This window comes from Halichoeres trimaculatus, unplaced genomic scaffold (genome assembly GCF_033239565.1).
Source record: "Halichoeres trimaculatus isolate MK-OKI-2021-1 unplaced genomic scaffold, fHalTri1.1 fHalTri1_scaffold_3, whole genome shotgun sequence".
Taxonomy (NCBI): domain Eukaryota; kingdom Metazoa; phylum Chordata; class Actinopteri; order Labriformes; family Labridae; genus Halichoeres; species Halichoeres trimaculatus.
In genome coordinates this window covers 38728064-38743911 of record NW_027437181.1, presented here as the reverse complement: position 1 = coordinate 38743911, position 15848 = coordinate 38728064, and the positions used below count along the sequence as shown (strand labels likewise).

The window sequence follows — 15848 nt, the reverse complement described above, 5'->3', positions numbered from 1 at the left end:
AATTATTTGGGTTCAGGACCTGTGTTAATGTTCACCATTCAGTGCGCAGCAGGCTGCTTGTAATGTGTTTTTCCTGTGTTATTTCCTTTTGTTTTTACCTCAAAAAATAATCCACACATAATTTATATTGTTTGTGTCTAAGAAAAAAAATGAAAAGAAATATTTTTCTTTCCTTGTCCAAAAATATGTGGCAATATATAACTGGCAGTAAATGCAAAACTACTTGATGCTAACCCAGCTGACTGTACCCTGCATGAATCAGCTTCTCAGTTAAAAAAGTCCACCACGGCCCTGCTCCCAGCTACCAAGCAAACACATCCCTCTGGTTTGACGGTCTATCTAAGCTCCAGGATTTCCTGTCTCTACCGCTGCACCGGCGCCGTGCTCCAACTTCCAGCCCCAGCATCCACCTGCAGGCTCTGACGTTAGGAGGCTTTAAGATCTAATCTCAGCACTCCTCGCTGTCTGCATGTAAAATAAATCTGCACAGAGTGATGAGGTCAGAGGCTGGATGCCAAACACAAACACTGCTCTGCTGCTGCAATAACATCAAAATCAATTCAGTGCGAGGTGAAATAATTTTACAGCATCTTTTGCTCACTTACTGCTTCCATAGCAGAGTTTTCTCTCCTGTAGTCTGAAGTTTAGCTGTGATTTATAGGCTTTTATTGAGCTGCTGAGGCTTATTGTTTTGGTTTATAGCCATATTCAGGCTGTTTTGGGTGAATGCATGACATTCTCGATTCACCACAGGCATTGAAGAAACATATTGGTGATGCTTTATAAGCCACGGGTCTAGGAGAGCCGATAAAAATGAATAAACATGTTTGTCTTGTAGAGTAAACCTCTGTGTTCTCACACCTGCAGGATTCTGCAGGTTGGCATTTATCTAAAGACTTTTCACGTTGCTTATGAAGCATTACATGTCACTGTGTTGAGGTTGATGATGACCCCCTCTGATTGGATGAGCTGTTAGGTTTCCTGAGGTGTTATATTGAATATTAAATCATAAGTGATTAGATGTGAAGTGACTGCTGGTTAGTAAAGGGATTACAGTAGTTTTGGAGTAGCACATTAACGACTGCGTGGCGGCATGGTTTCCTGTTTTACATGCAGCTAAATCCTCCCCACTCGAGCTGCATTGCCCCCAGTGCTGCACATTTTAGCGGAGCGCGTTGTTGATGTGAAACACAAGTGTGCAGCTGTAGAGGGAGGAGGTAGAGAAACGGAGCGAGGCCGGGAGTCTGAGTTAACAGCAGCCTCACACTGCGATAATCTACAAGCACTTCCAAAAAACAGATGGGCTGAGTTACCTGCAGTCCTGTTGTTGTTGTTACACAACTTTTTCAGCAATAACCAACACTGTCAGATCCCTTTTAGCATGCATTTGCTAATGTGGTCCCTTTTGGGCTGGCTGGACCGAGGTGAAGTTATATAACAGTGATGTGAGTGGTGAAAAATGTTCTTGTCTGGTTGACATTGTTGGTTGTTGGACTTTCTTTTTGTTTTTAAAAATATGAAGTCCTTTTTGTTCCCCATCAGTAAATACATGTTTGCACACTGAGACTGATGCTCAGAATGAGATAACCTGAAGTGGGCTGGCAAGCTGTTTAATCTCCACCTGCTGGAACCTGCACAGCCGGAGCCACCTGTCAGCAGTGCAGGCGTGGATTAAACACACACCTCCTCGCTTGGTGCTTACACCACGTTAACTGTTTTTTTTCATTAAATCCACAGTGTTAGTAACACAAACAGCTCTGCCACCTAAAGTGATTCTGCATTGCACATGTCTGTAAATGTATTTTAAATTTCAAATGTACCTTTTCCTCCGCTGTAAACGAACTCTGATTAAAATGCCAGTCATATATAACTCACATCAGTAACACCTCCATCCTAAACACCAGCTCAGGTGCTCGGAGGCACGTCTGTCAGCAGAGCGCTCATGAATATTCATCTAATCAGGATGTGGATGTCTTGTTGATGTTTCTTCTCATGTTTGGCTGTCACAGTTTTCCATGTAGTCTAGACACCACAGCCAAAACACTGAGCTCATTTAAATATCCAGATTAGTGCAGCGCTTTCTTTTCCTGTGCACAGTCTACAGGTTTCCACATGAGGACTGAGTTTGTGCTGCTCTCCAGGACAACGACAGAAGGGTTAGTTTCAGTCAGGTGTGACCAAGAAAAAAAAAAAAAAAAAAACCACTCACTGATTGGAAACGAGTGGCTGTCATTAAAGGGTTAAAGCAGCATGAGGGGGTCATGTTAATGACGCTGAATGAGGGGGTGTGCTGGTTGGCTGAGCAGTCTGAGAGCACGCCACGTGCACTGAGGCTAACGCCCTCACTGCAGTGGTCACAGCCTCAACATCTCTTCTCATCATTGCCTGCTCTCTGTTCCACATCCAACATTCACTAAGTGCAGTATCTGTTTAATCTTCAGCACACCAATGCAGTACCAGTAATACTCTGTTAAAATACACCTCATTTCAGGCAACATCTGTTTAACATGGATCATCTTGCCTTATTGTAAATACTTATCACTGATTTATTACTTACTGATTACTTGTTGCTTATTTGACTGTATACACTGCAAAAAACTGAAATCTTATCAAGTGTTGTGAATTATTTTCAGTGGGGAAAAAAACTTTTTAGACTTAATATGAGCCACATTAACCTGACCAGTCCAGAAAAAATGTTTTATTTTGTGTCATTCAAAGACAAAAATGAAGTCTGAGTTGCTTGTAACAGGTAAAAAACAAACAAACAAAAAAAATATGCAGCTGGAACAATGAGAAGGTTACTTGTATCAAGACATTAATCTAATATTGAGCAAATTTTAAGCATTTTTTTTTTTGTTCCAGTGGCAGATTTTCTTTACTTGTTACAAGCGACTGAGGCCCCATTGTGTCCTTAAAACCCTGAAACAAGATATTTTTCTGGACTGACCAGTTGAATGTGGCTTATATAAACTGTAACACGTAGACTGTATAAAACATGGCCGTAGTCTCGCCGACGTCACCTGTCTAATTCTGAAACGGAAAATGAAGCACATTGGCTATGGCGGCCATATTGGTAGTGGCAAGGGCTTCGCCTACAGCCATAGGGCGCCGGCCGTCACGTGACCCTCAGCTGTGCTTCTTATTTTTATTTTTTGCAGTGCATCTATCACTTATTATATTTCATGTACCTATTGCATCTTATTTTCCAACTGCTGTATTATGTGAGGAGCAATGGCAATACCAAATTTCCCCCTTGGATGAATAGAGTATTTCTGATTCCCATTACAGAATCATGCCTGAATTTTTTTAACAAAAATCCTCAAACAGGGCAAAAAAACAAAAAACAAAAAACTAAATAATTAAATAAAATTAATCAATTGGTTTTAAAAAGTGTGTGTTTAATTTCTATGAAGACATCGTTCTTCTTTTCAGCAAATTCATATCAAAGACATTTTTTTTCTTTCTGGACTCAGGTGAGTCAGGCTCATGTTGTGTCTACCAAGATAACTGACCTATGGCTAAGCCACACCCCCTCCACTCACCGGGACAAACAATGAACATTCAGTGACAGGCGCTATGGTAGGCATCACAGTGGGAGACATTTCACAGAATGCTGTTGGTGATTTCTGGAGACAGAAAGATCACAGATTATCTAGTAGTCACCAAAAGGCTCTAAAGTCCACATTGGAGGGAGATATGAATTGTTTTATTGTTGAGAAGAAAACATGTCAGTTACAGACTAAATTTACAGGTCCCTGAGCAAACCTGATAAACAGCATCTTAGTTGGGTCATTTTGGAGCAAAATGTGACCGCGATGAGCGAAAATGCTGCTTCTGGCAATATTTTTGCAGAGTAATAACTGCAATGTCAACATGTCGGCTACTCATGGTTTGCTTTGTACAATCAAAATTAAGTTTGAAAAATGAATTGTATAAATAAAATAAATCCTATTTCCGCTTCACTTCAGAATAAACCTAACAGAGCAGTCATAGGACATATATACATTCTAGTGTAGTAGGCTGTATGCAGTGCCTACTACATACTGCTTTCATACACAGTATGTGGTAGGCGAATTCCAAAACAGCCTGCAGTTTCCTTGTGACATCAAACATGTCTTTGCTCCAGTGGTTTCCATGGTGATGATAAATCTCTATTCATTTAAATGGGAGCGGAATAAAGGAATCTATTCATTTCCATTGGTCTGAAACTGCAAAAGAATTTAATAAAGCTAAAAATATTGTGATATAGACCTGAGAAGTAATTTTTGCATCGTCCTTTTTAATGGGAAATGATCAATCAACAAGTTGTTTACACATAAACATCTACTTTATTGACTTCAGATGTTATTTCTGTGAACTTTAACTGTATATTATTCAATACATCATGAGCGGAGCTTCCATTTTAACCTTATAGAGACTCTGTAACAAAACAGAAAAAAATGCCCCAGAAAAGGCAAAAACTCCCCCCAAAAACCCTAAAAAACACCACCATAAGTGGCAGCCATCTTGAATTTGAAGGTTAAAATAAGGTCAAATCATTATTTAACCCTAAATAATTTTTCCAAGACAGCCATTTTGGATTTTGGCCTCTAAACATTTTTTCCCATTTTCAAAAATACACCCCTGCTAAGTTTGTTTTTTAGCCCTCCTAGATGACAAATCCATTGAGAAACGGACCTTGGCTCATCGCAGTCACGTTTCAGTCCAAAATGACCCAACCATCTGGTTAGCGTCAGCATCTCAGAAAACAAGAAAGAGGATCAGTATTGGTCAGGACAAAAATATAACCTCCTTTTTCCCATCTTTACAAAAAGTGTGTCTCTGTTAGTTTGGAGCTACAGTATTTATACTGAATCATTCAGAACGTTTCACAACCTTTTTTTTATGTTGATAAGCTAATGAAGCTAAGCTCCAGAAGCTAACGTTAGTTTAACTAGAGCCCTTTGGACAGCAGTTCACAATGATGTACGATCACCAAAAAAACAAACAAAAAAAAAAAAAAAAAACAGAACAAAACAGGCCAATGAACTCCCAACAAACAAAGAGACATGATGAACAACACAGCTAGGAGCTATCGTTGGGCTAACTTTAGCTAATGTTAGAGAAAATCTCACAGCCTGTCATACTGCAGTGGTGGTTCTAGTGTTAAAGATAACTTTTTATTTATTTACAGCAAAGTCATAATCTGCTGCCTTAAATACAGTGTCAGCTTACCGTAGAACAGATGGAGACATCCTTCATTTTATCTACACAGAGCTGATGTTCGCCCAGCCTCTCAGAATACCTTGTGTCAGAGTTACATGTATTCTATGATCTTGTCCAGGAAGAGAATGTCTGAGTGTATGAGAAGAGCTATTTACACTGTGATTGGCTCATCACGCTCAAGGGTGGGACTTAGCCATAGGTCAACTTCCCTTTAACCAAAATTAAGAAATAAACACTTGCTTTGGTTTTGCAGTGGACAGGAATCTGAACTCCGCCTGAGTACATTTTTTTTTCTCACGTCTTTTTATTCTGTTTTATTGAACAAGCATCCTCTCTTCTCCTCACCTCATTTAAAAAAAAAAAGAAACGGCCTCATTATTGGAGTCTCAAAGTGGTTTCGATTATGTCTGAGTGTTGACACTGATCTTAACCTACGGTATGTGGACGCAACAAAAAGCAGAGGGATTCTTTGCTTATCCGTCATTATAACATGCTACACAGGCCTAATCTGATGGAAAAGATCAAACAGAGGCAGAGATCCTCGTCTGAGCGCACAGAGAATCTGAAAACTGTGAACTTGAAGTGACATGGAAGAAAGTGAAGTGGGAGCAGACATCCAAGCTGAGCTGAGCAGCTCATTGGAGCAAAGTTAACACGTATATAATGTATGAATCCAGGACTTGTGTTTGAAGTTATAATTATTTAAGTGTTGTAATCTGCTTCATAGGAGGTGAAGTACTCTAAGCTCTGCACAGACTGTATGAATGTCCTCCTCTTTGTAACCAGAGCCTGTACTTTTCGTCACATGTTGATTCTGTGCTTTTGTTTTTTCAAACATAAATCCTTTTTTCTTTTACTTTTAGAACAAACCCGTGAACTCTTGGCCTCTTCAGACAGACTTAGCGGCAGATTGCTAACTGCTCGACCTGAGGTGACCCTGTAAGCACATTTATCTACACAGGAGCGGGGAATAAAAGAGGATGGATGTTCGAATGTGAAAAGGTTCTGACCTGATGTACCTGCATGTGCCTAAGAAAAGACTTCAACAAAGTTATCCGTAGATGTAATCACCGAGTCGCTGTAAAGCTGATTTCCGTCCCTTTTGTCCTGTTATGAGCGTGGTGTTCATTCAGTAAACCTTTAAGTACATTATGCTCTCCACTGGTCAGATTCAGACAAAGGTTTCGCGCACTGTAGTAATAGCTCCCATTAAATTTAATGAAGCTATGCTTCACTCGCTCAGGGATCTTCGTCAGGCTTTGTCAGGCTAACAATGAGTAACAACGTAAAGAGCTCTCCCCGTCATCAGAGGTGTCCTTTTTCTGTGCCTCCTTATATCAGAGCCGCAGTGACCACTCTGGACCTCTGTGCCGGCTCGGCGAGCGTGATATTTAGTGAAGTGCATTGTATGGCTGCAGTGTCCGTGGATTCAACAAATGATCTGCTTTGTCCCATCATCATCAGGACACACAGACCCCCCAGTGTTTGTGCAATAAATTCAGAGACACAACAAACACAAACGTGCTCTTACCTGAGTTGGGGTCTATGGAGAAATACGGCTGTCCCTCCAATATGCTGTAGACGAGCTTAGCACTGTTCCCGTACACCGGATCATCAGCATCTGTGGCTGTTACCCGGGTAACAGGGGTACCTGTGGGGCAGACAGACAGAGCTCTGAACTCTCACTCGGTAGGCAATCATCTCAACAACGCTGTGAACTGAGATTTAGAAGTGCTGAGCCAATCAGGATGAGACGATCCAACCCTCTGTGGGGTTGATTTGTTCAGAAATCCTGTCTCATCTGTATCAGACATGCATGAGACTGGCAGTGCATGCTAATGGTTTTCCTCTGATGTGGCTGAGCTCATGGACTCTGAGAGTTTCTGCTGTGTGTTTTATAATCTAGTGAAAGATGGAGTGAGGTGGGACAGAAAACATGGCTGTCCTAATGGAATTATGGAGATTTCTAAATAAATACCATTTTCAGATTTTATGATAAAATAATAAGAGACATTACTAATTCAGAAAGATAAACTTAACAGAAGTTAAGTTCCAAAGAATCCACTTATTATCTTATTTTAGCAAAACCCCCAAAACTTATGTTCGCCTCAGCCCCCTGTAAATTAGGGAGCAGTCTTTCAGAGGGGGACTACAGCTTTCTTATATTTTAAACATATTTTCAAAGTGACAATGCTGGGTTTTTACACTGAACGTGTGCAGTTTTCAAGCCAAACAAACAAACAAAACAAACCCCATTACATTACCCCATACTACACTAGCAGTGCCTACTATTTTGGCCCAAATTCAGTCTGTAGTCGTCATTATGCAAAAACTTGCAAAATCTGCAGTATACCAAAAATCCCCTGATGTCCTACTGATCCAGGAAAATTTCTCAGTATGCTACAAACCAGTCTACCTGGCATACTGTTTCCCACAATGCACGGTGCTGACGCTGTTTGTCTATGCAGGCGGCAGGTTTTGGTGAATTACCGCCATCTACTGGAATGAGTCAGGACTGTAACTACAACGCAACACTAGTGTTAGACGGTCTGTGAGATAGAAGTGAAGTGATGCTAAAGAAACACTGGTAAATCTTGTCACTTCAAGTTGTTAAAGAGTCGTTTACTTTTACAAATCCATTAAAGCCCATATCAATCAATTAATTAATCAAAATATATTTATATAGCACTTTTCATACAAATAAAATGAGGCACAAAGTGCTTTACAAACAGACACATGAATTAAATGAAATAATTATACCCCAAACCCACTCCACTCAGCAGCCCGGAACCCACCCACACAGCAACCCATACACAGTGTTAATAAAAAGCAACATAGATAAAAGACAATAATAAAGCACACTGCTGTACCCAGTACATACTGAGGAAACGCCGTCTTCAAGGTTTAAAAATGACAAAACACTGGAGGTCAGGTAAAAGGTATAAAATTAAATATATCATAAATTAAAATAAGAAAATGATTTTTAAGAATTAAGAATAAAAAAATAAAATAAAATTAAGTGTATATATATATATATATATATATATATATATATATATATATATATATATATATATATATATATATATATATATATATATATAATGATAAATAAATGAAGAATAAAACAGGAAAACTAGAGAATGAAACAGGAAAATATAAAAGATTTTAAAAAGAAAAGATTAAATAAATGAATCAATAAATAAATAAATAGGACAAGATAAAATAATAAAAAGTGGTCTCTACTTGAAATAAATAAAACACTAAAAGGTAATTCAGGTAAAAGCTCGACTAAAAAGGTAGGTTTTGAGTTTGTTTTTTTAAAAAATATAATGCACTAATTCACTTTTTTTAAATCATATGTGGATTATAAAGAAGTCGTTTTTTCATCAGCTGTAAGAATAAAAATCCCGTCCAGATTAATTTTAAGTCAACGATATACCTTTTGGTGTAAGATGAAAAATCAAAAATGATAATTCTGCCTTGATATTAAAATGCCAAGATCTACCCAAAGTCTTTGTCGTACATTTATAATAAAGGCAAAATAAAATCCAATACCTGTAGCTCCAATTTCCCAAACTGAAAACCAGAGTAGTTTATTACTAAACAGACCCAGCAGAACAGTCAGACTACAGACTACATGCAAAATCAGTAGTCTAGCAATATGTAGTGCTTACTACGGATTACATTCAGATGCAGTCTGTATAGGTGGTTTGGCAAACAGCCTTAGTCTATTATTTAGTATCTATGTTTTTAATGTGGTTGACTCTTTTCTTTTCTTTTCTTTTCTTTTCTTTTCTTTTCTTTTCTTTTCTTTTCTTTTTTTACCTGCACTCCAACCCAACTCATCACAGTCCCTCTTCGCCTTAGCAGTGCAGAGCGAGCAGGGGGGACCTGAAAGCTGTCTAAATGTCAAGTTTGCACAAAAAGAGCAGCGGGGAGACACTCCTCCATTGATTTTGATGAGAAAGAGCAAAAACACGGAGCTGATTTTAAACTCCTGGATGAGGGACAGGCAGTGTTTGTGACTGCGTGCGCTTGCTTTCACGATGGAAATAAAGAAGAGAAACTCCATATTTGCAGGACAATGGGTTGGTTGAATAAAATGTAACAGCCTGTCTTTTTTGATGCCTGTCCCAAATAAAGACAGGGTGAGATTATAGACTGAAATAAATAACAGGCTCACAGTCTGTTTTTCTAATATGCCTGAGCACAGATAATATCTATTATGTTGCAGAGATATTCCCCTCCTCCTCCTCGTCTTCTTCCAGATGTGCGTCCACACTCCTGCCACCCAAGTGTCAATTACTTGCAGTAAATACAAAATGACTCCAGATCAAATTGTGTTTAACGGGCGTTTGGCCTAACTAGTCCTGTCAGTGTTTATTAGCATTTAGCCTCTAGCATCCTCTGGATATGTAAGCTGGTGTTCCCATCAACGTGACAGTGATAGATGTGCCTTACATTAACTGTACAAACAACAGGGTCCAAACCAACACAAGCTTTTCCCGACTAATGGTCTCTAAGATCTGCAGCCCTTTGATTCGTGTCGCCTGAAAGCGCTTTGATGAAGGTCAGACGGTGATCCAACAGACATCTCGAGCCTTTTCACTTAGCACAAACGTTGTCTCTTACAAACACAGAAACACTTCCTCCTGAGTGGAGTTGGTCCAATTAAAAGTTTTGCCTCTTTGATGAGACTTTGAGCTTGAATACATGTTTGTATACGCTCACTCTGATGGGATATCTTCATTCCTTTAACACTGGAGCAATTAGCATTACCTTCACACCAACAATACTCAATGCAGCACAAATTGAAGCTCTTTATTAAACCTGCTCAGCGCAAGGACTCTCATCAATGCACCCATGTAGAGCTTAACGCTCAAGGCAAATTTCAAAATAGACAAGTGACAACTGGAGCAAAGATTCACATCTTCATTATGCAGTATTGGAAAAATGCAGGATAAACTGAATAAAAAGAGGCTCTTAACACAATCACCCTTTCAAGCTCACAGTGACCTAGCTTCTCCTCAGCCTCAGAGCCAGAGAGGAGAGTCTGACGTGCTGACAGTGAGCTGCGTGCTGGCAGGAGGCTGCAGATGGTATGGTAATTGTGTCTGTGAAAGATGTTTAGAGGTGTCCTGACAACAAAGAGAGACGTCCCTGGGTGCAGGTCCTGCCACAGACACCTGAGTCTGTCCGCTGCAGAGGAGGAAGCAGGGCACGGAGAGATGTAGCCGAGCTTACAGAGGATGAGTTATGGCTCTGACATTTCGATGCAATCACAGATTAAATCCCCAAATCAGACATCTGTTTTCTTTTGGGACATTTGATCCTTTTGACCTGCTGACCAGAGAGCAGCCATGAGGTAAGCAACAAAGACGATCTGTCTTCCCTTCACAGTGAACTCTCTGCCTCTTTTCTTTGGCAGCGGCCTATTCTAAAATAATTCCTCTTCCTTTTTATTGATGCAATTCAGGATAAAACTAGACACACCTCTCTTTGACTATAATTTCTTTAACAGCTGGAAATCAAATTGTGCAGTTGATCAGTTCCCAGGCGGCTCCAGCTTCAGCACAGAATGGATCCGTGACAAGGAAACAGACATTGACGTTGATGCAGCAGCCGTCGAATCAAGCTGAGCTTTTTTCCTAACAAGGAGCTCATAGAAAAACAAAAGGATCTTTGTTTCTCCACGGAGCTGTCCAGAAGTACAGTGTCAGAGTTACAGACACAAGATGTTTGATCTGCATTTAGAGGACCCACAGCGCCTCTTTGTCATTTTAACACTTATTTTAACATCTTTATTTAATGTCAATGAAACAGTCCTGTCTCTTCAAACAGGACTGATATTTTGGAGTCATGCATAATCAGCAGATGTCTGCCTGTGGTCCTATTTTTATGTTAACCATTACCAAAAATATTTGCTATCATTAAATTATTGTCATACTGATGAAAAAATTTGACCCTTCAAAATAAGGAGGGACGAGACGTGTCACTTCATAAACTACTCTAATAAACACAGCTGACCTCTTATGTTTCATTGTTTATTTCTAGAGGTGTTAAAACGTATAGTTTAGTCTTTCACCCTGTCACAAACCCCCTGATAATCATTAAAAACTACTTCAGATTGTCTCATAAAATAATTGTTTGTGATGCTTTTAGTTCCTGATTTTTAATGTTCTGGAGATCGGGTTGCATTATTTCATGTACTTTAAAAATTTGGTTTTATTTTGAAATAGTCTTCCGTTAGTTTGAATGTTACAAAACAAAAAGAAAATAATTCACTAGAAATATAAATAATAAAATAAATTAATAATAAATAAAAATAATAAAATAAATAAATATAAATCATAAAATAATAGATAAATAAATAATAAATAATAAATAAATAAATAAATATAATTAAAATAATAAATAAATAAATAAATAATAAATAGAAATATATAGTAAAATATAAAGAAAAACTCCATCTTTGCAGGACAATATGTTTGCTGAATAAAATGTAACAGCCTGTCTTTTTTGATGCCTGCACCAAATAAAAACAGGATGAGGTTATAGACAATTAAATAAGAGGCTCACAGTCTGTCATTCTAATATGTGTGAGCATTGATTTCACTTTGTTTCCAATGAATGATTTTCTTTAGATTTGTAATGTGCAATCTGACGGAAGAATATTTCAAAATAAAAGCACATTTTTAAAGTACATGAAATAATGCAGCCGGAGCTCCAGGAAAATAAAAATCAAGAAATAAAATCTTCAATGCTGCAGAAGAGACAGGCTTTGTTGCTCCCCTGGGATTCACCATAAATCTTTGAAGATCAGTTTCAAAAATGTCTAGGCCACTCTTCCTTCTGTTTAATGGTGAGTGACATGCAGTGATTAAAAACAAACAAAATAAAAACGACCGCTCTTCTTGGTATTTTGTAAGTTACAGAGGATTTCACAGACAGAAGTCCAGAGATGGCAAAAGTACCCCGATTCTTTACTTGAGTTAAAGTAAAATACCTATATCAAAAAACAACTTCTGTAAAGGGCTGCACGGTGGCGCAATGGTTAGCGCTGCAGCCTCACAGCAAGATAGTTCTGATAGATAGCACTGGTTTCATGCTTGGCCGGTGGGCCTATCTGTGTGGAGTCTGCATGTTCTCCACGTGCATGTGTGGGTTCTCTCTGGGTTCTCCTGCTTCCTCCCACAGTCCAAAAACATGCTCATCAGGTTAATTGAGCACTCTAAATTGTCCAAAGGTGTGAGTGTGTGGGATGAATGGTTATCTCTGTGTCAGCCCTGTGATTGACTGGCGACCAGTCCAGGGTGTACCCCGCCTCTGTCCAATGACAGCTGGGATAGACTCCAGCCACCCGCGACCCTGAACAGGATAAGCGGTTCAGAAGATGAATGTATGAATGAACTTGAGTAAAAGTAAAAAGTACTAATCCAAATATCTACTTAAGTAGAAATTGAAAGTACAGCTGTACTCCAAAGTAATAGGCATGTGTACTGTTCACTTAAAGTGATACTCTGGGATGGAACAAGTTGGGTCCTATCACAAGGTTTAGGGCAGAAATTACCCCTACAGCAGTGTTTTTGTGCAGCAGAAGCCCAGAGCGCTCGCACCAAACACCCCCTCCCTGCTCCTCTGCTGGTTTCCTCTGCACTCAGACGGGGCCATATTTTACTTGACCAAAAACACAAATAAACGGACTCCCACCAAAAAAATCTGATATGGGTCTGCATTCACGCTTTATTTAGAGAATTTTCAGCGCGTTACTTTCACACAAAAACAACAACAAAAAATAAGGCTCTAGTTCTCATCGTGTGGTAAAACGGCGCTACCTCCGCTGCAGAGCCACAGCTGGCTACGAGGTGCTCGCCGTTTAGTGTATCAGTCCGCGCGCGGCGTGCCAGATATAAACAAATGCAGGTAGTCTGCCAGGACGAATTATGCAATAACAACGTAAAGATGAGTGATTATGAGAGCGAGGATGACCTGCCGTTCACTCTGCATTTCATTCCCATATTGTTTATATCTGTTTGTTTATATCTTAGCTTCTAAACTTTGGTGTCAAAAATCATGCTCATCGGCCAAACTCTCAATCAACTTTTTTAATAGCACTTTCTTTGAACAGCACATCAGGCAATGATTGTTTCTGACTTTGCAGGTGTTGTGTTATTGTGAGTGACACACCCCGGGACGACAGATGGAAATTACTGAGCTTCTCTAGCCAATGGGTGCTGCTCCTGTGACTGTGTGGGACCCTCACCGTTGGCCATTCCCTGCAGCTGCTCAAATGTTCATGGTGTAACAGGTGTGGGCAGAGTGGCAGACCTGCCCTGACACACACACCACACTTGCACACAAGCACAGAGCCAGCCATGTCTCCTCCTGACCCTTTCAAAACCCAAAAGTGTTGCCCGCATTGATGTTGCCACACAAAAATATAAGAAAAATATATAGGCTTAGGCTTTGTATAAAAAGTAAAGAGCCTTTTTAGGAAATGTAAGGTGCAGAAAGTACTGACATTTATGTTGAAAATGTAAATGTGAAGTTAAAAGTCGTTAATCCTCCTGATTGGTCAAAAACCTGTGACAGTCGCTTCAGACTCTCAATAACACAGGCAACAGATAAAACCTGATCACCCACTCAATGTCACTTCAATACACAGGAAAAGAAACGAATCAAAAAAAGGAAAAACAAAAACATGAATTTATTTTATCTGCTGTTAACAATGACGGTTAGCTGCACAGATGTGAGAGCAGCCTGAGGAGCTACTGGATCCAAACTGTCTCTGATGGAAAAAAGAGAAGCATCATCCTGTCCTGCAATCCAGACACAGAGAGCAGATGCTGGCATGTTCCAGGCTTTCAGGAGGTGAGGGTGGGAGAACCAGGTGTTACTCATCCTGTGATGTCACGAAGATGAGCAGGCTCTGAGCAGATCATCAGATCAAGAGTTATCAGACAATGATTGAAAATAAAACAAACAAAAAATGTGCTGGATTATGACAAATTTGGTGAGTAACAGAAAGCAAAGACACCAAAGATTGTTGAACAAAAAACATTTTTTAAGTGAACTTTTTCTTCAGGTAGTCAGTGTGTGAGTGGGAGTTTGCTTGCACTTTTTTTGTGGACTCACTTTTCTACCTGTCTTTTCAAATAGTTTAGTGAAGTGCTGCAGTAAGAAAGTTCAAACTAAATGGGAGACAAACATCAGTTCAGATTCACTCACTGCAGTATAAGAAAGCTCAGTTGAAAAGGACTGTTCTGTTTAAAGAAAAAACACAGAACACACAAGTGAGCTGTTTTCCAGCTTTTCTCCATCTGTATGACGTCAGCTCCACGCGTCGTCCATTGATTAATCGTCCCCGCCGCCTCTGTGGTCTTGTAACAGCAAAACAAAGCAAAAGCCACCTTTGCACTCTAACTGCAGAAGCAGTTTCACTGTTGCAACCCAATTATTTCACAGTGAGAGAGCCTCAAGTGCTCCTCTGGGACTGAGGTGTTGGAGTAATTCATCGTCTTATGATGACCCACGCTGTAGTGTTGCCAAAGCTTACCTTGTAAATTCTATAGCGCTTGTTACACCCCGTGCCTTTTGCAGAGCTTAGATCACAGCAGATCAATGAGCTCACTTTCTTTCTGTGTTTCTGCTCAGCACCGCGGCAGCCGCGCTGAAAAACAGCTGCTGATAGAGTTGGAGTTTCTTCTCCTTGAATCCAGCGAGCTGTCACTCTCGCCCTGTTCTCTTTATTTACGTGAAATGAACGGTAAACATGAGACTCCAGTTATCACACTCACCATCTATTAACACTTTGTATCTCTGCTGTGGATGTGTCACTGTAAAGCTCATATTTCTTTATATCTACACGCTGTGACACCTCAGTGCGATGTTATCCGTGGACGCTGTTCACGGCTCGGCCTTGAGGCAAACATTTTGTGGAAATTCTCCACAAACATGTGAGATAAGGGAATAAATTGTCAAGTAAATTGTTTGACAGAATGCATGGAAACATAATTATATGACTTATATCTGAAAGATGCTCGCAATAATCCAAATTGGTGCGCTCATGCAGTAACTCTGAAGGCAAATTATATCCTGTGTGCCATAGGTGTTTGCCAATTGTCAAATGAATAAAATGAGAGACAGCTAAGGAAATTGCACCTCCTTTTTCCAGAGATACAGAGCCTTATCTGCCTTAAAGTTAAATTACTCCTACTACAGAGAGAGGAGGCTGCCATCTACACATCCCTAATTATGAAAAGTACTTCCGTACTCCTAAATGGTGTCTGACTATTGCAAACAGGCTTTTTAAATTCAGTTAGACTATGGATTGAAGTGGGGGAAGTGAAGGGTAAGGAAAAATCTTCATAAAAACAGTGGAACTGCTGAAGCATGAAATAGCTCCTTCTTTCTTTCCCTCCCACCGGAGTAAAATGCTCCCCACCACCCCTGATAAAAAAATGAGGGATTAGGGAAGCCAGTGTTTTGGTCCTGTTTCAAATCAGTGCAGATTAGCTCGTCCTTCCCCTGATAATGCACCCAAATTTCAGGGACACTGCAGAAATGGATGCAGCACCAGGAGGCCAGGAGACGGGCGCGGGCGCTGGATGGTTGGAGGAATATTGTCTCAGGCTTTTATT

At 39.8% G+C, this 15848-nt stretch overlaps 1 protein-coding gene across 2 annotated transcripts in view; it reads right to left on the bottom strand.

The window, feature by feature from the left end:
• The window catches only part of cdh8 (cadherin 8), a 172581-nt gene that overhangs the window by 55564 nt on the left and 101169 nt on the right, over positions 1-15848 (bottom strand). For both annotated transcript variants that reach the window (XM_074666074.1, XM_074666073.1), the window contains exon 4: positions 6737-6856. In XM_074666074.1, coding sequence (XP_074522175.1) covers positions 6737-6856 — 120 coding nt within the window. The remainder of the gene's footprint in view (positions 1-6736; positions 6857-15848) is intronic.